The sequence below is a fragment of the Hypanus sabinus genome, unplaced genomic scaffold (genome assembly GCF_030144855.1).
Source record: "Hypanus sabinus isolate sHypSab1 unplaced genomic scaffold, sHypSab1.hap1 scaffold_117, whole genome shotgun sequence".
Classification (NCBI taxonomy): Eukaryota; Metazoa; Chordata; class Chondrichthyes; order Myliobatiformes; family Dasyatidae; genus Hypanus; species Hypanus sabinus.
In genome coordinates this window covers 562,876-587,593 of record NW_026779229.1, presented here as the reverse complement: position 1 = coordinate 587,593, position 24,718 = coordinate 562,876, and the positions used below count along the sequence as shown (strand labels likewise).

Genomic DNA, 24,718 nt, shown 5'->3' with positions numbered 1-24,718 from the left:
GCAGCGAGTTCCCAAGACCATCACCCAACTGTACTCCTACTATATTTACAACATCCTGAAAAACCACGGCCATGATTTTGAGAGACCCCGTGATGTGTTACTCAGGGTTGGTCAGATGGCCTGCAGAGGAGTGTCCGAGAGGAAGATTGTGTTTACAGATGGAGATTTGATCAAGTTCGATCTGCAGCCTTCCCAATTCCTGTCCGGTTTCCTGATGGAACTTTTGGAGAGAGAGGATTCTGCCCGGAGTGTGGTGTACACATTCCCACACCTCACCATCCAAGAGTTTGTAGCTGCACTCGCACAATTCCTGAATCCACATCCCGGGGATATCCTGAAATTCCTCACTGAAGCCCACAACACGACCGATGGGCGATTTGAGGTATTTCTCCGTTTTGTTGCTGGTCTCTCCAACTCAATGACAGCTCGGGGCCTGGAGGAATTTCTGGGTCCATTTCCTCATCAAACAACCTGCCGGGTGATTGACTGGGTGAAGGAGGAAGTTAAACGCCAGAGTGGAAACGCATGGAGTGAAGCTGGTAAAAGGAGCCTCCTGAACACATTGCACTACCTGTTTGAGTCTCAGAATCGTGGACTGGCTCAGGCCGCTCTGGGATCTGTGGAAACACTTTCATTCAGTGGAAGGACACTGACCCCGATTGACTGCGCGGTCCTGTCTCATGTCATCGGACTCTGTGATACAATAAAACACGTCGACCTGGGGAACTGCCACATTCAGTGTGAAGGAATCCAGCGGCTGGGACGCGGGCTGCACAAGTGCCAGGAGTTGAGGTAACTTAATTCGTTCTACATCTCACTCTGAACTGTGAAACTGTTCCATTGTGCTGTTTCAATGTTAAGGAATTGGTGTAAAACTGTAGTAAATGAGATTGTGAAGAATTGTGACAAATGCCCAGGGGATTAGTCAGTAATTCCCCAAGGACGGGAGGGTTCTGGTTCCTTGTGAAGGGATGGTGGAGACTTCATCAGATCAGTGAACAACAACCATTGGTTTAATGGTAGTAAATCACAGGAATCGCCGTGTTTCTCGCTGCCTGTGACACGTCCATTGACAATGTTCCTTCTCACTGTTACTGATACCCAGACCGACACTGACTGCAGCAGGTGGGTCAGAGATTCACACCCTCTTCCCGGTGAGGGACAAGAGACCGACGGCAGACTGTCCCAGCTTTACACCTGCGTGAATGTGCTCACCAAGAGATACCCAAAATCTATGGTGGTTCTCCTCTCCCGATTGTGGGCTTCAGTTCAGTCCAACTTTCCCGTGCAATCTGTTTCTGCATCCTCTCGTCTTCTGGGATTAAGATTTCCCAAATTTTATCCTCCTGTGGGATCTCTCTTCCGCAACCCCCTTCCTCCTGCAGATCCTCTCTTCCCCATCCCATGTCCTCTGCTGGAATCTCTCTTTCATATCCCCCTTCCTCCTTTAGGATCACTCTTCCCCATCCCCCTTCGTCCTGTGGAATCTCTCTTCCCCATCCCCCTTCCTGCTGAGGGATCTCTCTTCCCCAACACCCTTCCTCCTGTGAAATGTCTCTTCCCCACCCACTTCCTCCTGTCAGATTTCTCTTCTCCATTCCCTTTCCTCTTGCAGGTTCTGTCTTCCTATCCCTTTTCCTCAGGTGGAATCTTTTCCACGGTCTCCCGTCGGTACTTTCCCATTCACTAATCTTCTTCACTGTGGGACATTCTCCCACTGTTCGGGACAATTTTCAAACCTTAGGCCCTGTCCCTTCAGGTGCTCTCACATCAGGAACTGTTTTCTAACTATCAGGGAATGAGTTAAAATATGTGGAGTTTAAAGAGTCACACCGACAGACTAAGGATTTCGCCTCCGCTCTCAGTACAAACCCATCACTGACGGAGCTGGACATGAGTGAGAATAAACTGGGAGATTCAGGAGTGAAACTGGTGTCTGTGGCTCTGAGGAACCCGGAGTGTAAAATACAGAAACTGCGGTAAGTACCGGACTGTGGGAGATTGTGTTTACAGTCACTGGGTGTCTGACACTGAACATTAATGTGATCAGTAATAGTGTTACTGATAAACATTGGGGATTTGTACCGTCTCCTGTCTCTGTGTCCTTCACCCTCACTCTCTCTCATCTCCAGACTGTGGGAGATTGTGTTTACAGTCACTGGGTGTCTGACACTGAATATTAATGTGACCAGTAATTGTGTTACTGATAAACACTGGGGATTCGCACCGTCTGCTGTCTCTCTGTGTCCTTCAAACTCACTAGATCTCTTCTCCAGGCTGAGCAATGTCGGTCTCACTAATTCTGGTGCAGAGGATCTCGTCTCCGCTCTTAGTTCTAAACCATCACTGACGGAGCTGAACCTGGGATTGAACTATCTTACAGACCGATGTGTCCCCGCTCTCCGCCACCTCGTACTGACACTCCCGAGTCTAACATGGATCGAGTGAGTGTGTTAATGTTCAAAGTGATAAAATATCAGCGGATATTCTGGTGATATTCTGGTTCTCTGATGATATTTTACTGCCACTATTGTGCAATCTGTTTATTTCTTCTTTAATCTTCCATCTGTTTCAGGCTAGTGAGGAACCGGTTCAGTGAGACCGGGGAGAAGAAACTGAGATCTCTGCAAGTACCCAGACCTGGACTGACAGTGTTCGTGTGAACATCTGAATGTGTGAACATCCCCGCCTGCGGGATGATTTCAAATTGCAAAATACCTTGGCAGTGACTGAATCTACAGCGATCTCGGACTCAGCCCTGAAGTGTGATTTTATAATCATCGGTTCCCCGATGCAGGATGACGGTGAGAAACGGGACTGATCATTCAACCGGTCAATCGTTGTCGCCAGTCAGTTAATTGTGTGTGACTGTGAGTGAGTCGGGAGCAGCTTATTTATTCCCGCACGTCAGCAGCTCACACATTGTTTAATTTACATTTGTCATAATGAAATGAATAAACCGCTGTAACTTCCTGTCTTGCAGTCGGACTTGAGTCTCATTGGAGGAGAAACAGTGACCTGGGGTTGCTGGTCGCACCCCTCGCCCCCGCACCCAGTGAACTGCAGTAATAACAGGTCTGAGCTCCTCACACTGGTACAGCAGCGTCTCAGCTCCAGGCTGAGGGACATCAGTCCGATGGTGTCTGCTCCCCAGGATATCCTCACTCCCCATCACCATCCAGGCTGACCACCGCCTCCTCGCACTCCAGATACGTGCACTATCCTGGCCCCCACTTTCCTGCGCGCTCTCCTTGCTCTCACGGACAAAAATGATAAAAGAGCTTGGAAGCTCATATACTGTATAATATCTGACCTGTGTCCACAAAGGTCACAAAATAGAGAATGGAACAGAAGCAATCAACATGGGGTGTCAGACTCAGACTGCAGCTCTGTCTGCCTCGTCCCATCAATCTCACTCCGGGATGTTGAATTGCAATATTCCTGAATCAAACACAGAGTGAAGATCCCTCCTCATCATCACATCACACACTCACTGGCTGAGAAGAGTGAATCTCCCATCGCAACACCTTACCTCACACTCCCCGGATCTGAGCGAGAGTGAAGCTCCCTCCACACTGTCCCATCTCACGCACCCCAGCTCAGACGCAGAGTGAATCTCCGTCAAGTCCGTCCCATTTCAGAATCCCTGGATTAGACACAAAATGAATCTCCTTTCACATGCTGTCATCACACTTAGAGGCACAGACACAGAGAATTCCCTCCACACCTTTCCATGTTACACTCCCAGGATCAGACACTGGGAAAATCTCTCTCCAGGCTGTATCATGACAAACGTCCTGCGTCAGACACAGAGTGACGCTCCCTCCAAAACGTTACATCACACAGTGATAGTGTCAGACTTTGAGAGAATCTCCCACCACACCGTCCATCCCTAGATCAGACACAGGGTGAAGCTCCCTCCATATCTTCCATCAATCATTCCTGATACAGACCAAAACACTCTCCACAAAGAGCAATCAAACGTTCCCGAGGTCAGAAACAGAGTGCAGCTTCCTCCGCCATGTACCGTCACACGCTCCGAGGGTTAAAACACAGAAGCTCCCTCTGCATCATCACATCACACACTCCCTGGTCAGAAACCGAGTGAAGCTCTCTCGACGCAGTCCCTTCACACATTTCCCGGATGAGACACAGAGTGAATATCCCTCTGTCCTGTCGGATCACACAGTCACAGGGTCAGACATAGAGCGAGCTTCCTTCCACAACGTCACATCACACTGTCACAGGGTCAGACATTGACCGGATCTCACTCCGACCGGACCCATTACAATCCTCCTGTGTCAGACATAGACTGTAGCTCACTCCACACCATTCCATCACAGAGTCCCCCGATTATACATGGAGAGAATATCCTTCCACAGCACCCTATCTCCAGTCCCCGGATGAGACACAATGTTTAGCTCCCTCCGCACCGTCCCATCAAACTCTCTCTGGATCAGACACAGAGTGAAGCTCCTACCACACTCTTCCATCTCTAAGTATCAGCGTCAGACACAGAGTGAAATTCCCTCAACACCGTCTCATCACACAGTCACGGGGTCAAGTATTGAGAGAATCACTCCACACCACCCTACCTCACACTCCCTGGATCAGACACAGGATAAAGATCCCTCCACACAGTCCGATTACACACACTCGGGATCAGACACAGAGTGAATCTGCCTCCACACCGTCCCATCACACGCTCCCAATGTCAAACACACAGTGAAGTTCCGTCTGCACATTTCCATCACTAACTCTCATGGGTCAGACACAGAATGAAGCTCCCTCCACGCCGTCCCAACACACGCACCCACGCCTGTACCCAGAGTGAAATTCCCCTTAAACCCGTCCCATCACCCACTTCAGACTCAACGTGCAGCTCCCACCACACTGTCGGATCACACACTCACAGGGTCAGACACAGAGAATTCCCTCCACACCGTCCCATGATACTCTCCCAGAGTCAGACTGAGAAATTATAACTCCGATTCAGCCCCTTACAAAATTCCTGTCAGATACTGAGTGAAGCTCCCTCCGCACCATCCCATCACACAGTCCCGGAATCAGTAACAGACTGAAGCTTCCTCAACACAGTCCCATTACACACTCCCCGGATGAGACGCAGAGTGAAGCTCCATCCACACCATCCCATCACACAGTCTACGGATCAGACACAGCATGAAGCTCCCTTTAACCCGTCCCATCACATACTCCAAGGATTCGACACAGTGTGGAATTCGCTACACACAGCCCATGGATCACACACAGAATGAAGCTCTCTTTAACCCGTCCCATCATCCACTCCAAGGATCAGACACAGCGTAAATCTCGCTCCACACTGTAGGATCACACACTCACGGGGACAGACACAGAGAATTCCCTCCACACCAACCACTCCCATGGCCGGATATTGAGAATATATCACTTCGGCCTCTACCATTACAAAATTCCTGTGTCAGACACAGAGCAAGCCTCCTTCCACAACGTCACATCACACAGTCACAGGGTCAGACACAGAGCGAGCCTCCTTCCACAACGTCACATCACATAGTCACAGGGTCAGACACACAGCGAACCTCCTTCCACAACGTCACATCACATAGTCACAGGGTCAGACACAGAGCGAGCCTCCTTCTACAACGTCACATCACACAGTCACAGGGTCAGACACAGAGCGAGCCTTCTTCCACAACGTCACATCACACAGTCACAGGGTCAGACACAGAGCGAGCCTCCTTCTACAACGTCACATCACACAGTCACAGGGTCAGACACAGAGCGAGCCTCCTTCCACAACGTCACATCACATAGTCACGGGGTCAGACACAGAGCGAGCCTCCTTCTACAACGTCACATCACACAGTCACAGGGTCAGACACAGAGCGAGCCTCCTTCCACAACGTCACATCACACAGTCACGGGGTCAGACACAGAGCGAGCCTCCTTCTACAACGTCACATCACACAGTCACAGGGTCAGACACAGAGCGAGCCTCCTTCCACAACGTCACATCACATAGTCACGGGGTCAGACACAGAGCGAGCCTCCTTCCACAACGTCACATCACACAGTCACAGGGTCAGACACAGAGCGAGCCTCCTTCTACAACGTCACATCACACAGTCACAGGGTCAGACACAGAGCGAGCCTCCTTCTACAACGTCACATCACATAGTCACGGGGTCAGACACAGAGCGAGCCTCCTTCCACAACGTCACATCACACAGTTACAGGGTCAGACACAGAGCGAGCCTCCATCCACAACGTCACATCACACAGTTACAGGGTCAGACACAGAGCGAGCCTCCATCCACAACGTCACATCACACAGTCACAGGGTCAGACACAGAGGGAGCCTCCTTCCACAACGTCACATCACACAGTCACAGGGTCTGACACAGAGCGAGCCTCCATCCACAACGTCACATCACACAGTCACAGGGTCAGGCACAGAGCGAGCCTCCATCCACAACGTCACATCACACAGTTACAGGGTCAGACACAGAGCGAGCCTCCTTCTGCAACGTCACATCACACAGTCACGTGGTCAGACAGAGACTGTAGCTCCCTTCACATCATCCCATCACACAGTCCCCCGATTATACACGGAGGGAATCTCCTTCCACATCGCAACAACCTCCACTCCCCGGATCAGACACAGAGTGAAGCACGCTCCACACCGTTTCATCACACGCTCAAAGAGTCAGACCGTCTTATAGAGCTCCCTCCACAGAGTCTCATCAGACTGTCACAGGGTCAGATATTAAGAGAATCTCCCTCCACTCCAACCCACAGGATATAGCTCATTCCACACTGTCCTGGAGCCCTGCACCCAGAACTTAGCAGTTAGTAGTAAGCAAAGGTATTGAATAATGTAAACAGAGAGGAGACCAGGCTCTTTCACTCTCAGCAGGCTGCCAGTGGATCCCTAGGACCTCCGTTGCTGGAGTCCACCTCGTACCTGCCTCCTGGGGAGGGTGATATACTCTGCAGGCCGGCGCCATGAAATTATGGCTCGCAGGGAGTTATTGGGGATTATCCCTCCATTGTTGTAACTGTGGATAAGACTGACGCGACGGGGGAGCGGGAAGGTTAGAGTGAGGTACCCGCTGCGCAGTCTGGGTTACAAGTGCAGCTACCTTCCAGAACACACGAGGAGGAAGATGGGGAATCTGTCTGCAGTGAGGGGTTGGAGGCAGACTTCTTTGATAGTGAGACAATGGACATCCTCACCCCTGCTGAGAAATCCCTGTTGATACCTGTAGAGCAAATCAGAGAGTTCATTCTCACCTCTGTGGGTGCAAAGCACCGGCCTAAACTAGCCTCGCTTCGTTGGTCTAGCATGCCGAGGCTGGTGAAATCTCTGCGTGTCATCCTCGGACGGAAGGGGAAGGGGAAGAGGAATGCTGTATCGGGGAAATGACAGACGGCAGCTGAAATCCTTTCTGGATGACCTGGTGAGGGACATCACAGTGGGAAGCAGCCTCGCTCCTTCGGGAGACGGTGGGTCACAGGGTGACGTTGACACCACTCGGGCCCGGAAAGCAAAGATCATTCGTGCTTCTTCTCAGGATAGTGTGGTTGAGGGCGCCTCCGCTCTCACCGGGAAGGGTATTGTTGCTGAGGCCTAGTAAACTCCCAACATGAAGCTCACTGTAGCTGGTCTAAATGTCAATGGTAGCAATGGTTCTCTCCGCAGAGAAAACAATTTCGCAGTCTTCAGGGATGGGAGATACGCGGTGAATTTCCTGTAGGGAACCCATACCATCCCGGGGGTCGAGTCCGCTTGGCTACTGGAGTAGCAAGGAGGGGTCTACATGAGCCTCCTCAGCTCCATCTCTAGCGGGGTGACGATCCTGTTGTCCTCGACCTTCCAGCCGGAAATGGTTAAAGCTGGAGATGTCGAGCCCGGCCGCCTGCCCCATCTGGCCGTGCGCCTGGCTGCTGTACCTCTGCATTTCAACAACGTGTCTGCCTTGAGGGGCGGGGTGATGCTGACGCACCTATTCCCTATTCCGTCAGCAGTCCACTCTACTGAGCTCCATCGATCCTGGGGTTGGGGACTTCAAATGTACCTTCGAGGTGGGGAACCTCTGCAGTCTCCAGCGCGACACAGCATCGGCAAAGAAGCTGAAGGAGTTAGTCGGCTCCTTTGACTTGGTGGACGCCTGGCGGTATCTACTTCCTGACTCTGGAGCCTTCTCCAGAAGGTCTAGAGGGGGAGATTCCCGAATAGATCGCCTCTATGTTTCTCTAGCATACAGCTCCCTGCGATGGCAACCTGAATGTGGCAAATGCCGTCCTCGAACCATCACCTGGTGTGGATGGAATTTGCCCCTCGGCACTCCGAGGCGGGGCCGACTGGTGGCGTCGTGGACTCAGCGCCGGACTCTGGAGCGAAGGGTCACTAGTTCAAGGCCAGCCGGCTCCCTTGCACGCTTTCCATCCGTGCTGGGTTGAGCGTCGAGCTGGCAACTCGACCCCGTAAAAATAAAACTGGAGAATGGCACAGAAACGCCATGAGCAATCACCAGAGAGATCGGTACAAAAGCTTGTCATGACGGCGCCCGATGACTCCACCAGGAGTTAAGGACATTCTTCCTCATCTACTCTGAGCTGGGATCCAGGCACTGGCGCTGTGAGAACCAGCTGCTGGAGGAAAGCCGTCTCCGAGCGTTCTTGGTCGCCTGGAGGGAAAGACAGGGTTAATTGTTTTTATTTCGGGAGTACACAGAGACTGAACGGTTTGAGAGAACTTTGCCTAACCCAGTGTATCGGAGGGGTCGTGACTGTCACGTGACATCACTGCCCACTGCCCGGTCGGAAGGCACGTCACCTGCCAATCAAGGTTTAACCCCTCCTCGCCTATCAATGCACCGTTACGGACCCGCAGGTTTCGTTCACTGTGGACTGTCATTTTAACAGAGCGCTTCAGTGAGGCAGGACTATGATGTTGTTCACTGACCGACTCGCAGCTTGTTTACCTTTAAAACAAGGACACAGACAGTCGCGGTCAGGAGTCGGAAGAAGAGAGAGAGAGAGGAGCGAACCTGGAAAAGGCAGCAGTTCCAGCTTGTCGAGGCTGGGGATTTGGAACTCTGCTACACCCACAAGGGTGGGGTGATCATCGATCCGGTGCACTTCGGATGTGTGGCTGTCACTCCGTATAGTCCAAAGGAGTGGATCTGGGAATGTCCTGTGGGGCCACTCGAAGTTACCCCCTGCCTGGGTGAGTGATGTGGTAACTCCTTGAAGACGGCATCCCTGTGACAGATCACTCTGGTGGTAATTCGTGTGTGGCTTTGGAACGGCTCGGCGGAGGATCTTCCACCACTGATATTTATTAATTACCACCGTGGAATTCGGCGTGATTGCCTTCTCTCTACGTTTTACCTCTCGTTATCATCGCTGTGTGCATGTTATGCTCTGCTTGCCAAACCATTCCGAGCACGTCTGCCTTTCTTTAGTTCTGGACAGTCACATACAGCGTTTACCTTAGAAATAGTTAAGTGTAAGACTTCCATTAAGATATAGCACTTTCCTTCTCACTCTGTTACATGTAATGCTTGGCGAGTGGCGTGGATCCGAGGGGTAGACTGTATTGGAGGGGTTGTGACTGTCACGTGACAAACCTACCCACTACCTGGTCAAGGCACACCACCTGCCAAATACACACCTCACCATTGGCCCCTTTAATTAGCCTTGTACTTGGCCTCGAGCAATTGGCCTTTGTAATCTGCTTAACTCTGCTGGCACGGAGCCTTTGGCCGCTCTATAAATTACCTGGGCAGGACCCTCCATCCCTGTGCACTATAAAGGGTGCCGCGTGTGCTTTCCCTTTGCCATCTCCGAGAGACCACCCTGCTTCACTCCAGGCTGAGAACCGTGGAACGGCGCTGGAGAAATTGTCAGTGAGCTGTGCATTGAATAGGGTTGGGAGCGTTGATTACTCTCTTTAATAACACAGAGCTGTGCCTGCACAGGGTCAAGGGCTGGCGGATATCGTATAGAATTTTCGCTTGTGTGTGCGGGTGTTATGCGCGTGCACTTTGTTCCCAGGCGATTTTCCCACGTTCGTTAGTAATTGTCCGTGAGTGCTTTATTGCCGAACCGACTTTCCCCACGACAGCCGTAAATTGTGCGTGTTGCTTCTGTTGCCGTTTTCCCACGTTTGCCTTCTGTAAATAAAATCATTTTCTGTCCAAAGTCCTTGCTTCTGAGACATATCGAATCTGTATCCCCACTTACAACACTTGCTCAGCCAATTTACATATCATGCAATATGGGTGTTGTTTAATCGGTTTGGCTTGACCAATATCTACGTCATGTACTGCAACCGCGGTTTGCTTGGGAACATCGGGAAATAAATCCTTAAACTTCAGAATTAATTCTTTCAGCTGTTGTTGCTTTTGCTGCAGATGAGCCAACTTGTTATCAATGTTTTCCAGAAAAACCGAGTTCATTAGCCTAACTGGGACCATGTTTGGCTTGCGAAAAGTCTCAGATGAGTCAATTGTTTCATTCTCAGGGTTACCAGATTCATATGTTTTGACAACAACACTCACAGACGGTGCCTGCTTGTCAAAATTAGGCTTTATCATATTTATGTGTACCAACTGTGTTAGTTTATGTCAGTCGGGCGTTTTAATAACATAATTCACATCATTAATTTGAGAGACTATTTCATACGGTCTGTTGAATTTCGCCTGAAGTGGATTTGTCAACATTGGAGAGGAGGTAAGCACCTTATCCCCCACCTGGTATTTTCTTTTGCAAGCCCGCTTATCAAACCAACACTTCATTTTGTTTTGAGAAATCTTTAGCTTTTGTCTCAATAGACTACAGGCTTGATGTAGTTTATTTCTGAACTTCAAAACATAGTCTAACAAGTTAACATGTACATCCCCATCAATCCACTGTTCCTTTAACAAGGTCAAAGGTCCCCTCACTCTCTGACCAAATACAAGTTCAAATGGACTAAAGCCCAGTGATCTCTGTACCGACTCTCTTACTGCAAACAAAAACAAATATATACCTTCATCCCAGTCTTTTCCATTTTCAACATTTTAATGTCATAATCATTGTTTTGAGGGTAGAGTGAAATTTTTCTAAAGCCCCTTGTGATTCTGGATGGTATGCAGATGTTGCAATTTGTTCAGCTCCCTGCTGATAAACTACCTGCTGGAATAATCCAGATGTAAAATCACGTCCTTGATCAGACTGGATTTCTTTAGGCAAACCAGAAAATGTAGAAAACTTGGTAAGAGCCTTCACCACAGTTTTAGCTTTAACATTTCTGAGAGGTATTGCCTCTGGGAATCCGGATGCAGTACACATAATAGTTAGCAGATATTGATGGCCAGCTTTAGTCTTTGGCAATGGGTCAACACAATCCACTATAAATTTTGAAAAGGGTTCACCGAATGCAGGTATAGACCACAGTGGGGCACTGGGGTGACCTGATTAGGTTTACCCACAACTTGACAAGTGTGACAGGTTCTGCAAAAGCTCGTAACATCTTTCCACAGATTAGGCCAGTAGAATTATTTCGTAATCCTGTTTACCGTTTTATTCACTCCAAAATGGCCACCTAAGGGTATACTGTGGGCCAAAGTTAAAATTTCAGCCCTATAAACTTTAGGAACTACAACTTGGTGAACAATTGCCCATTCCTCACTCGCTGGTATAGCAGGTGGCCTCCACTTCCTCATTATCACTCCATCCTTGAGATAAAATCCAACTGGCACTTTCTTATTCTCATCATCTGAGAGAGCTGTTACTTTTAAAGCTTCAATCTCAGGGTCTCGGTTCTGTTCTGCTGTTAGCTCGTCTGCGTCGGCAGACATTTTAGCCATACTTCGAGTTCCTGTGCAGGAAGGATAAATGTTAAAATCCATCTGTGGGTCGTCAGTGGTTGGGTTAGTTGTCAACTGCACTGCAGGAACAACTTTACAATCTGCCAGGTCATTCCCTAACAGCAAACTAACATCTTCCACCGGTAAACTGGAGCATAATCTGATCTTAACAGGTCCTGAAACCAACCCTGACAGTAAAGTTACCTTGTGCAATGGCACGGAAACCATGTCGCCCCCAATGACTTTAATAAGATTTACCTCACCAGTGTTAGAATCATCTCCAAACTTTAGAACGCTGTCTGATATAAGTGACTGAGAAGCCCCAGTAACTCAAAAAATATTCACTGTTACCGGGGTTGACCTTTCCTTTACTAATATAAACCCATCTGACATAAAATGATCTAATCCCTTCTTAACTTGGTCAGACCTCTCAGACCTCAAATGAGCCTCAATAGAATGTTCAGGACCCTGCGGATTTATAGGTGCTTCAACATACTGACCACGGGCATTTGGGACTGACTCCTTTTCCTTTTTCATCTTCAGGACAGAACAATCAGCCATCACATGACCAGCTTTCTTACAATAGTAACAAGTAAGACCAGAATATTTCTCCTTCAACTGTTTCCCAGACTCCTGCAAAGTGGCAGCATCCTTTCTATCTAAATATGTCTTTATGTCATCAGGGACGCACCTTTTGAATTCTTCAATTAAAGCCAACTCTTTCAAGCTGTTAAAATCATCATTCACATTTTTATATGTGCACCAGCAGTCAAAACACACTATCTTCTCATAAGCAAATTCCATAAAAGTCTGGTTCACGGATTTCCTCAAATTTCTAAACTTTTGCCTGTATGATTCTGGGACAAACTCGTAGCTTTGAGCACAGCCTGTTTCACTATGTCATAATCAGCTGCTTCATCAACTGTCAAAGCAGAATAGGCTTGCTGAGCCTTCCCCTGAATTACACTTTGTAAGAGAATAAGCCAAACCCCTTCTGGCCACTTTAAACTCTGAGCAACCTTCTCAAAATGCTGAAAGTATTTATCAATCTCTGCCTCGTCAAATGGAGGGACCAATTTAACTTCCCAACTGGCCTCAAATTTATCACCAGAGAAAAACGCTGGACTCCTTTGCTGCAACCTCTTTATCTTTTCCAGCTCAAACAGCCTCTGTCTTTCTGTTTCCTCCCTCTATTTTTCTGCCTCTTCTCTGTTTTTTCTGCTTCTATAGCCTCAAACTGCCTCTGCCTTTCCGCAGCCTCCAGTTTAATTTTTCTCACTTGTACTGGAGCTCAAGCTCACTAGGTTTACTTTCAGGAAACACCTCCAACTCCTCCACTTTAAACACACCCTCAAATTCATAATGTTCAGCTATTATCCTCTGCATCTGTGCCCTCCATTGTCAATTTCACCTTAGCAAGTTTTAACCTTCTAGCAAGGCTCAACAACTCAATCCTTCTGGCGTCCTCCAATGCCTCAGAGGCTGGTGCTTCCAGACATCTATCAACATCCATTGCTGCTGATTTTCCACACACAAATAAATGAAAAGGGATGAAATTGATAATTAATGAATACGCCCCCAAATCTGTTCATATACTGGATGCAGGCCCCAATTTTGTTACGAATCATAATGTTTTAGAAACGAACCAGCAGCAATAGACTATACCTGGAGTCTGTTTTTAATGTTAAAACTATCTTTATTAGAATCTACTTGTAATATAGTAACTTATGCAAGATAAACAAAAGTTAATAATGTTATGTGTATATATGTGTTTAAATAAAACTCCCAAACTATTGAGCTCTGGAGAAACAAGGCTTGGATTCTTGAGATAGCAAAGTATGAAAGTTCAGGTGATGAGAGAGATATTTGTAATCCAGGGTAAATGTTGAGAGAAGGCAATTATGTTGAATTCCACAGGTTCCATGGTGGTAAACCCACACAACAGTCGCTGTCGATTTTATTTGTCGTCATTCCAAACCCTCATAAGATTTATCACCGAAAGTGACTTGTCACAAGCGGTATCGTCTTCAAGTGAATTACCACACCACACCCAGGGAAGGGTTAACACATCTGTGGTCTTCATAGGACACCCCAAATCAGATCCACTCCTATGGATCAAACGCGGTGACAACTACACATACGATGTATGGTGAATCGATAATTAACCCACCCTTGTGGGCATAGGAAAGTTCCAAACAGTGACCCTTGGCCTCTAGTTCCCTGGTTTCGATCCTTCCATTTTTCCTCCTTCGTCTCCGTCTGACTCTGATTGTCTGTGTCCTTGGTTAAAAGGAAACAAGCTGCGAGCAATGTAAACAAGCTGCAAGTCAGACTGATTCACCTTCTTAATCTCTCTCGCTCTCTCTTAAAATGACAGCCCACAGCAAACGAAACCCAGGGATTCATAACTATGGCCACTCCCCATTGTGAATTGACTGGTGAGCCAGTAGTTGGGACGACTGAGTGAATCCCTTCCCACAGACTGAGCAAGTGAACGGCTTCTCCCCAGTGTGAACTTGCTGATGTCTCTGTAGGTTGGATGATCCAGCGAATCTCTTCCCACATTTTGAGCAGGCGAACGGCCGTTCCCCTGTGTGAACTCGCTGGTGTTTCAGTAGTTGGAATGACAGAGTGAATTGTTTCCCACAGACTGAGCAAGTGAATGGCTTCTCCCCAGTGTGAATTCGCTGGTGTGCCTGTAGGGTGGAAGATTGAGTGAATCTCTTCCCACATTCTGAGCATTTGAATGGCTTCTCCCCAGTGTGAACTCGCTGATGTCTCTGCAGGTGGGATGACTGAGTGAATCCCTTCCCACATTCTGAGCAGGTGAACGGCTTCTCCCTAGTGTGAACTCGCTGATGTACCAGTAGGCAGGATGAATCCGTGAATCCCTTCCCACATTCTGAGCAGGTGAACGACTTCTCCCCAGTGTGAACTCGCTGATGTTTCTGCCGGGTGGATGAATCAGTGAATCCCTTTCCACAGACTGAGCAGATGAATGGCTTCTCCCCAGTGTGACCTCGCTGATGAACCTTCAGATGGGATGACTGAGTGAATCCCTTCCCACATTCTGAGCAGGTGAAGGGCCTCTCCCCTGTGTGAACTCGCTGATGACTCAGTAGGCTGGATGACTGAGTAAATCCCTTCCCACATTCTGAGCAGGTGAATGGCCTCTCCCCAGTGTGAACTGGCTGATGATTCTGTAGGTTGCATAAGTGAGTGAAGCTCTTCCCACAGTCTGAGCAGGTGAACGGCTTCTCCCCAGTGTGAACTCGCTGGTGTCTCTGCAGGTGGGATGACTGAGTGAATCCCTTCCCACATTCTGAGCAGGTGAATGGCTTCTCCCCAGTGTGAACTCGCTGATGATTCTGTAGGTTGGATAACTCAGAGAATCTCTTCCCACATTCTGAGCAGGTGAACGGCTTCTCCCCAGTGTGAACTCGCTGATGACTCAGCAGGTGGGATGATTTAATGAATCTCTTCCCACAGACTGAGCAAGTGAATGGCCGCTCCCTGATGTGAACTCCCTGGTGAGCCATTAAGTCAGATGACTGAGTGAATCCTTTCCCAGAAATTCAGCAGATGACCAGCTTCTGCCTGGTGTGAACTGACTGGTGTGTCCACAGGTGGGAAAACTGAGTGAATCCTTTCTCACCCACAGAACAGGTGAATGGCCTTGCCCAGTGTGAACTTGCTAATGTACCTTCAGTTGAAATGACCGAGTGAATCCATTCCCACTGTCTGAGAAGGTGAATGGCCTTTCTCCTGTGTAAAATGATGGACATGCCAGTTGGTCAGTTAACCGAGTGAATCTGTCCCCACTGTCTGAGCATGAAGAATGGTCGATTGGATCCCTTGCTCCACTTCTTAAATATCTAGACAGAGAGAGCAAAACTGGCATGTCATGTTTGAGCTTCCTGGAGACAAATTCCTTCTTGTATTTAACCTGTAAAAAGATTTGCAAAATCCATCAATGGGTGTAGGACAACATTTCAGATGAGATTACTTGAGTTGCCAAGGTTTGATCTGGTATCACACTGTTACAGTGAGGTTCAAAACAAGCTGGACAGAGATATCATCTCCTGACTGGGCAGAGTGCTGGTATCTGGAATGACCATCAATTCTCTGATGCTCTTCCTGTCTCTATAAGAATGGGGCTTTTGGCCATCTCCAATTTGAACCTACGCTCAGTTTGACTCTCTCCATTGGTATTATTCCCTCCTCCTGCTGAGCTGCATGGGTGCCTGGCCCCACAGTAACTGAAACAGTCTCACACAAATAGTCTTTCTTGACGTGCAACTGGGATTTTCTTTTATGTATTATTAACTTAACATGCCACAGTTTTAACACCACATAAAAAATTCCTGCTGAGATGAACGGTTGGTCTGCACGTCTGTTAAAAAGGATTTAGAGTGAATTTTTGTATTATTTCAGGTTCTTGTCACAGTCATAGAAAATTACAACACAGAAACAGGCACATTGGGCCATCTAGTTTATGCCAAACTATTTAAATTGCCCACTCCCATACCCTTACCATCCAGGTACCTACACAAACCTCTTAAATGTTGAAATCGATCTCGCATGCACCAGTCATGCTGGCTGCTCATTCCACACCCAGATGACTGTCTGTGTGAAGACGTTTCCCTCATATTCCACATAACATTTCACCTTTCACCCTGAACCCATGGCCTCTGGTTGTAGTCCCACTCAATCTCAGTGGAGAAAGCCAGCTTGCATTTACTCTATCTATGCCCCTCTATCACAATCAAATCTCACCTCAATCTTCTACATTCCAAGGAATAAAGTCTGGACCTGTTCAATCTTTCCTTATAACCCAAGTCCTCCAGACCTGGCAACATCCTTGTGAATTTTCTCTGAACTCTCTGAACCTCTTTTACAGCTTTCCTGTAGGCAGGTGAACAAAACTACACACAATACTCTAAATTAGGCCTCACCAATGTCTTCTACAAGTGAACATAAAATCCATCTATTGTTGTCAGTACTTTGGTTCATGAAGGCCATTGGGCTGAAATCTTTTTTTCCATCTCTATCTGACTGTGATACCAATTTCAGTTAATTAAGGACCTGTACTCCCAGGTCCCTTTCTTCTACAACACTCCTCCGTGCCCAGCCAGTAACTGTGAAAGACCTCCCTTGGTAGGTCATACCAAAGTGCAATAACTCACACTGGTCTGCATTAAATTCCATTTTCCCTTTTTCAAACCATTTTCCCAGCTGGTCCAGATCACACTGCAAGCCATGATAGTCTTCCTCACTGTCCACTACACCACCAATCTTGGTGTCATCCACAAATCTGATGATCCAGTTAACCACACTATCATCCAGATTACTGATATAGATGACAAACAACATCAGATCCAGCACTGATCCCTGTGGCAACCACTAGTCGCAGGTTCCAGTCAGAGAGGCAACCATCTGCTATCACACTCTGGCCTCTCCCAAAGACGGTGTCTCATTCAATTTGCTATCTCATCTTGAATGCTAAGTGACTGAATCTTCTTGACCAAACTCCCATATGAGACTTTGTCAAGTGCCCTGCTAAAGTCCATTTAGACAACATCCACTGCCTTGCCTTCACCCACTTTCCTGATAACTTCCTCGAGAGACTCTGTAAGATTGGTTAGACATGACCTATTATGCACAAAGCCATGCTGTCTATCCTTAATCAGTCCACATCTATCCAAATACTTATATATCGGGTTCCTGCACATAACATTCCAAGACCTTTCCCACTACTGATGTCAAGCTCACCAATGTACAATTTCTCAGTTTATTTTTAGAGCCTTCCTTGAACAGCAGAACAATATCGGCTGTCCTCCGATCCTCCAGTACCTCACCTGCCACTTAAGATTATTTAAATATCTGTGCTTGTGCCCGTACAGTTTTAGCACTTGTCCTCCGCAGGATCCAAGGGAACAACTTATCAGGCCCTGGGGATTGATCCACACTAATTTACCTGAAGACAGCAAAACCCTCCACCTCTGTAATCTGTACAGGGTCCATGAAGTTGATGCTGCTTTGCCTCACTTCTACAGACTCTGTGTCCATCTCCTGAGTCAATACGGATGCAAAATAAATCTCCCACATCGATTTTGTCTCCTCATATGGATTATCATTCTGATCCTGCAGAGGATTAATTTTTTTCCCTTGCAATCTTTTTGCTCTTAACATATCTGCAGAATCCCTGAGGATTCTCCTTCACCTTGTCTGCTGGGGCAACCTCATGCCTTCTTTTATTTCTTTCATATGTGTTCACTTGAATTTCCTGTATTTCATAAGTACCCCATTTGTTCCTATCTGCCTGCACCTGGTATGCACCTCCTTTTTATTGATCTGGGAGAGGAAAGCCAAAGGGGTGATAGATCTGCATGGTGGGAGGTGGGGGTAAGGAGGGTTAAACCAAAGTTGCAGGGGGAATGGGAGCCTGAATAACAGAACAGGTAGTGGAGAGGTTGTGGAGACAGATGTTGTTCAGTCCTCAAAGTCAGGAATGAAAACGTTGAGCATGGTGCAGTGAATATGCCGAGCCCTGTATATTTCAATACAAGGAGCAGCGTAGGAAAGGCAGATGTGTTCAGGACATGATCAACACCCGGAATCAACACTAGAATCTGGCAACTGTGGATTGGGACAGGCTGCCTTATGGCAAAGGTGTGCCTGGTAAATGAGAGGCCTTCAAAGCAAAATTTTGAAAGTACAAAGCGGGTATCTCCTTGCCAGAATAAAAGGTAACGATAGAAAATGTAGGGAACTTTCGTTTGCAAGAGATATTGAGACCCTGGTGAAGCACAAAATGGAATTGCATAACACGGATCGACAGGCAGCTTCTTATGGAGTATAAGAAATGCAAGAGAACACATAAGAGATAAATCAGGATGGCTAAAAGAAGGCATGAGGTTGCCGTCATAGAAAAGATGAAGGATAATCCTCAGCGATTCTAGAGATAGATTAAGAGCAAAAGGATTTCAAGACACAAAGTTGGTCCTCTGGAAGACCGGAATGGCAATCCACGTGTGGAACCAAAGCAGATGGGGGAGATCTTAAATAATCTTTCATCTCTATTTACTCAGGAGATGGACAAAGATTCTATGGGAGTGTGGAAAAGCCGCATTAAAATCATGGACCCTGCACAGGTTAAGGAAGAGAAGTTAATTGGCTGTTCAACATAGAAATCTACAGCATATTCCAGGCCATTCAGCCTAAGATGTTGTGACAGCCATGTAACTTTCTCTAGAATCTGCCTAGAATTCCCCTCTAGTGTTCTGTGCTATAAGAAATAAATCAGGATGGCTAAAGGAAGATGCCGAGCGCATCATTGGAGCCTCCCTGCCCTCTATTGTGGACCTGTACTCTTCCAGGTTGAAGAAGAGGGTGGGGAACATCATAAAGGACTCCTCCCATCCTGCGCATGGACTGTTTGAACTGCTTCCGTCTGGTAGGCACTTCAGATCCCTCCAGACTAAGACTAATAAGCACTGGAGAAGTTTTTTCCTTACTGCGGTCACTTTGCTGAACAGTTGACTGCCAGCTAACTGTCGGCTAACTATTACTTGGATTGCACTACTTGTATGTATAATCTATATTTTCATTTATATTTATCATTATTATTGTTATGAGCAGAGAGGCAACATCTGCTGGAAGTAAATTCCTTGTGTGTGTACAGGTACTTGGCGATTAAAGTCTGATTCTGATTCTGAGGTTGCCCTCACAGAAAAGATGAAGGATAATCCTCAGGGATTCTACTGATAGATTAAGAGCAAAAGTATTGCAAGGGAGAAAGTTGGTCCTCTGGAAGACCAGCGTGGCAATCCATGTGTGGAAACAAAGCAGAGAGGGAGATCCTCATATTCTTTCATCTCTGTTTCCTCAGCAAATGGGATACAAAGTCAATGGAAGTGTGGAAAAGCAGCATTAACATCGTGGACCCCGTACACACTAACGCAGAGGAGGTGGTTCCCATCCTGAGGCAGATTACGGTGGATAAATCTCCAGGGTATGGCCAGGTGCTCCCTCAGACCCTGTGGGAGGCAAGAGCAGAAATTGTAGGGGCCCCAGCAGAGATAATTAAGTCATCTTTAGTGACGGGGGTGTTAATAGAGGATCGGCGAATAACCAAAGTTGCTTTGCTCCTTCACATAGAACAGAGATATCTAGAGCACATTACAGGCTCTTTGGCCCACAGTCCTGTGCCGACCATTTAACCTACACTAGAAACTGCCTAGAATTTCCCTAGTGCACAGCCCTCTATTTTTCTATGTTGTTTTCTATGTTGTTAAAAGACCCCATTGTATCTGCTTTGTCAACCACTGCTGGCATACATTCCACGCACCGACCACTATCTGTGTAAAAAAAAACCTTACCCTTGACATTGCCTCGGTATCTATTTCCAAGCACCTTAAAATTATGCCCCCTCGTGTTAACCATTTCAGCCCTGGGAAAAAAAACCTCTGGTTATCCACACGATCAATGCCCCTCATCATCATATGCAGCTAAAAAAGGCTCCAAACATACACAAAGAAATTATATATTGGACGGACGACTTGTTAGAAGTATAGAATACCATGAGAGTATAGATAGGGTAAATGCAAGCAAGAGCTGAGTGATCAATATATCCCAAAGAAGTGAAAACATTGAGGACACAACAGTGGCTGGAATGAGAAGCCAGAGCCAACATAAAAGTCAAACAGAGGGCAAACAAAAGAGCAAAAACTATTCGGAAGCTTTTAGAACCTAACAGAAGATGACAACAAAAAAGTCAGATGAGCTCAGTGTGTGGAATTGTGATTTGTAGTCATTAATGGATCTCAGTAGCACCCAACATTCTGAGGCTTTTAGAGGAACAAAATATCCGGGGCTTCAATTTCTCTTGAAAATCAAGGTTCCCTGGACCAGTCACCTTTCAACTTTTACTTTGGCTGGCACATGCAAGCTCTATATCCTCAAAATTTCACTTCTGAAGGCCTCCCACTTACAAATACTCCGTTGCCAGGAAACAGCCTGTCCCAAACCACACTTGTCAGATCCTTTCTGATACCATCAAAATTGACCATTCTCCAATTTAGAATCTCAACCCGTGGTCCAGACCTCTCTTTTTCCATCTTTACTTTGAATCTCATGTTACGATGTTTACTAAATTCTGTCAGCAGCCCTGGATCATTTCCTAACAGCTTATTGCACACTTCTACGTCGGGAATTCTACGTACTAAGGGCACATTTGACAAACTTTACTCCATCTAGTCCTTTTACAGTATGGGAGTCCCAGTCAATATATGGAAAGTTAAAATCACTTACTGAATTATCCTTTGTTCCTTGGCATGGTATGTGATCTCTCTACAAATTTGTTCCTCTAAATTCCTCAGACTGTTGGGTGTAAACAAGTCCCAATAATGGCTACAATATCACAATCCCCTGTCCTGAGCTCATCTGGCTTTCTTACGAGGCTTCTTGCATTGTGCTATACACAGCTCAGCACATTCATCGCACCATGCTCAACCATTTCATTGCTGACTCTGCCAGCAATTATTCTGACTGGTGTCAAGAAAACAAACTCTCCCGCACTGTCACCAAAACAAAGGAGCTGATTGTGGATGACAGGAGGAATGGAGACAGGCTGATATCATTGGATCTGCGGTTGATACTGACATCATTGGATCTGCGGTTGAGAAGGTGAACAGCTTTAAGTTCCTCGGCATAAACGTCAGCAGGCATCTCAGATTGTCTGTACATACCGGCTGTGTTGTGAAAAGAGCACAGCAGCACCTCTTCCACCTCAGATGGCTGAAGAAGTTCCGGATGGGGCGAAATCCTAGGAATTTTCTACAGGGAAACAATTGAGAGCACCCTGACTGGCTGCATCACTGCCTGGTATGGGAACTGTACTTCCCTTAATCACAGGAACCTGCAGAGAGTGGTGTGGACAGCCCAGTGCATCCGTAGTTCTGAACTTTCTGCCATTCAATACATTTACACAGACACGTGTGTAAAAAGGGCCCAAAGGATATTGGGAGCCAAATTCACCACAACCACAAACTGTTCGTGCTGCTACCATCCAGGAAACGGTATCACAGCAAAAGGACCAACAGGCCCTGGGACGTCATCTTCCACCAGGTCATCAAACTGATTAATTCATGCAGATACAATTGCATTTCGATGTTATATTGACTGTCCTATGTACAAACTATCTATTATAAATTACTATAAATTACACATTGCAGATTTAGAAGGAGATGTAATGTAGTTTTCTCCCTCTCATGTTTATGAAGTATTTATGTAATAAAGTGAATTCAATTCGATTCACCCTCTCCACTATCTGTTCTGTCATTCTGGCTCTCATTCCCCCTACAACTTATTTTAATCATATCACCCCCCCCCCACCCCACACACCACGCTACATCTAGCAAGCCTAAGATATTAGTCGCCTTTTGTTCTGTCCCCCTAACTAACGAATCCCCTATCACCCCTTTGATTTTCCTCTGCCAGTTAATTCTCCCCACAACACTTTCTAAAGTGGTCTACCTGTTGTTGTGGGGGATGGCCATAAGATTATTCAATGATGACCATTTAACCGCATTCCCCTTCCTGACTCTCACACAGTTTCCTGTGCCCTGCACCTTAGGTGCAACTCACCTCACTTCATGTCACATCCATCACCACATCCAACTGCCGGATGATGTGGAATTCATCTACCTCAAGTTCCAACACCTTAAAGTGCAGGGTTACAAGCTGCAGCTGGATGCACATCTTGTCAGTGAAGGCATCAGGGACACTGGATGTCTCCCCTCCTTCCCTCTAATATCTCCTCTAATTTGGAATAACCAGTGTGCACATAAATCTTGTACTGTGCATTTTGTTGCCAGTGACAATATGTGCACAGTGAGTTTTATACAGAGAGGTATTCATCTTATGAGCTAGCAAATCACTGTCAATAGGAACTTTGATCTCCTCTGGGTCCAGTCTAGTTCATCTGCACTCTCACACAACCTATGTAGCAGGCTTGTAACTGGAAATGAAGGATTTTCTCAACAAAACTTTTGCATACTGTCCATATGTAGTTTGCTTGCTAAATTATGTTTAAAAAGTCAGATTTCCAAATATAACTCCACTTCTTCCACCTTGCAAATTCTCCAGCAATTTTTCATCACCAACAATGCACACAGGTATCACCAGTTTCTGTATTCTACATAAATATTTTCCCTGAAGTCTCCCCCATGTGACTTACAGTGATGGTAAAGCCAATGAATATGAAGGGAAGGGCAGTAGTCTGTCTCATTGGAGTCCGGCACATTTGTGATGTGAAAGTTACTTGTTGCCCAGGACAAAGGTGTTTGATATCATTATGTACCCAAAGAGAATGGGACAAAACATATTCTCACCGGTAGAAAAGTCCAGAACAAGAACACACACAAAATGCTGGAGGAACTCAGCAGGCCGGGCAGCATCTATGGAAAAGTGTACTAAAGCTGAGTTCATCCAGCAATTTATGTTGCCAGCAATCCAGATGCAATCCAGCATCTGCAGATGTTCTCTTGTTTGTGATTGAGGAAAGAACAAAGGTGATATTCTCAACTGGTGATGTAAAAGATTTTGTTCCCTTTCTCCGAGTTCCTGATCCTTGCATTTAGATAGCTGGAGCTCAGCTCTGTCTGAGAGATCCATCGGTTCCCATTCCCTCATCAGCCGGAAGCATCCCGGGGTCCGTGTACGGATCGTGGGGCTGAGAGAGGGGAGAGAGCAGGACTGTCCCGGGATTGCGGGTAAGGGTGTCCGGATTTCACAGGAATCGTCCCTCAGTCGCTGTTTACTTAAAAACGTAGAGGATCGCTCTTACCTGCACCCGGTATTTGCAAGGCCTTCTGTGCACTGTGCGCATGCGTGATACTTGGGGACGTCATCAACCCTGACGCTTGCGCATTTGTTCGGTGCTTCAGAGTAAGCGAAATTTTAAATGCACTGCCTTATGGGTAATCACACTGCCATTAAAGATTTCTGCAGGCACTGTTTCAATATACATACCTCATTTTTTTCGTGTGTGTATAGAAAATTCTGCAGCTGTTTTAACGCAGAAAGCGGCTCCCATAAACAATATACTCAATATCAACGTGTATCATATGCCAAAGTAAAATGCAGTTATAAAACACAGGAGATTCTGCAGTTGCTGGGAATACAGCGACGCACACACACACAATGCTGGAGGAATTCTGTAGTTCAAGCAGCAACTAAGTAGCGGAGTACACAGCCTAAGCGTGCAGAAGCGGCGCGGCCTAAACGTTGTCCATTTCTTCCTCTCCACATTTGCTTCCGGATCTGTTGATTTCCACCAGAGTTTTGCAGAAATTAACCACATTTCTTTAGGTCAACCAGTTTCCAAATGTTTCTGATCTTTCTTTTGTAGCCACATCCTGCTGGTTTGACTCCTCCTCTTAAACTCTAGACCCCATCTCTCTCTGGAGCCCCAAAGCCCCGACTCAGGCTGGCAACACTTTGGTTTCTGACTCGAAGTTTCACTCGCTAGTCTGCTGTCAGAATTTAGTGGAGCATTGTGTTGCGAGACCGCAGATTCGTTCACTGTGAATGTCGCTTTAAGTGCCTGAGTGAGGCGGGACTGTGACGTCAGTCACACACTGCGGCAGCGAGAGAGAGAGAGAGAGAGAGAGAGAGAGAGAGAGAGAGAGAGAGAGAGAGAGAGAGAGAGAGAGAGAGAGAGAGAGAGAGAGAGGAGAGACAGACACACACACAGGCACAAGCTGTTGGAACTTCAGCTTGCCACTTCTAAAGTTGGAGCTCTTCCACGCCCAGAAGATTGGGTTGATTATCGGCACGCAGTGCACAACGGATGTGTG

The 24,718-nt window shown here is 46.9% G+C and overlaps 1 protein-coding gene across 2 annotated transcripts in view; it reads right to left on the bottom strand.

Moving 5' to 3' along the window:
- Positions 1 to 13,541: 13,541 nt before the first annotated feature.
- Positions 13,542 to 24,718, bottom strand: part of LOC132386459 (zinc finger protein 850-like) — a 36,067-nt gene continuing 24,890 nt past the window's right edge. The window contains exons 2-3 of one of the 2 annotated variants that reach the window (XM_059958749.1): positions 14,878 to 15,348; positions 13,542 to 14,793 (exon numbers count right to left, since the gene is read on the bottom strand). In XM_059958749.1, coding sequence (XP_059814732.1) covers positions 14,267 to 14,793; positions 14,878 to 15,348 — 998 coding nt within the window. In that variant the 3' untranslated portion in view covers positions 13,542 to 14,266. Of the gene's footprint in view, positions 15,386 to 24,718 lie in introns of both variants that reach the window. The other variant, XM_059958753.1, reaches the window with a different exon arrangement.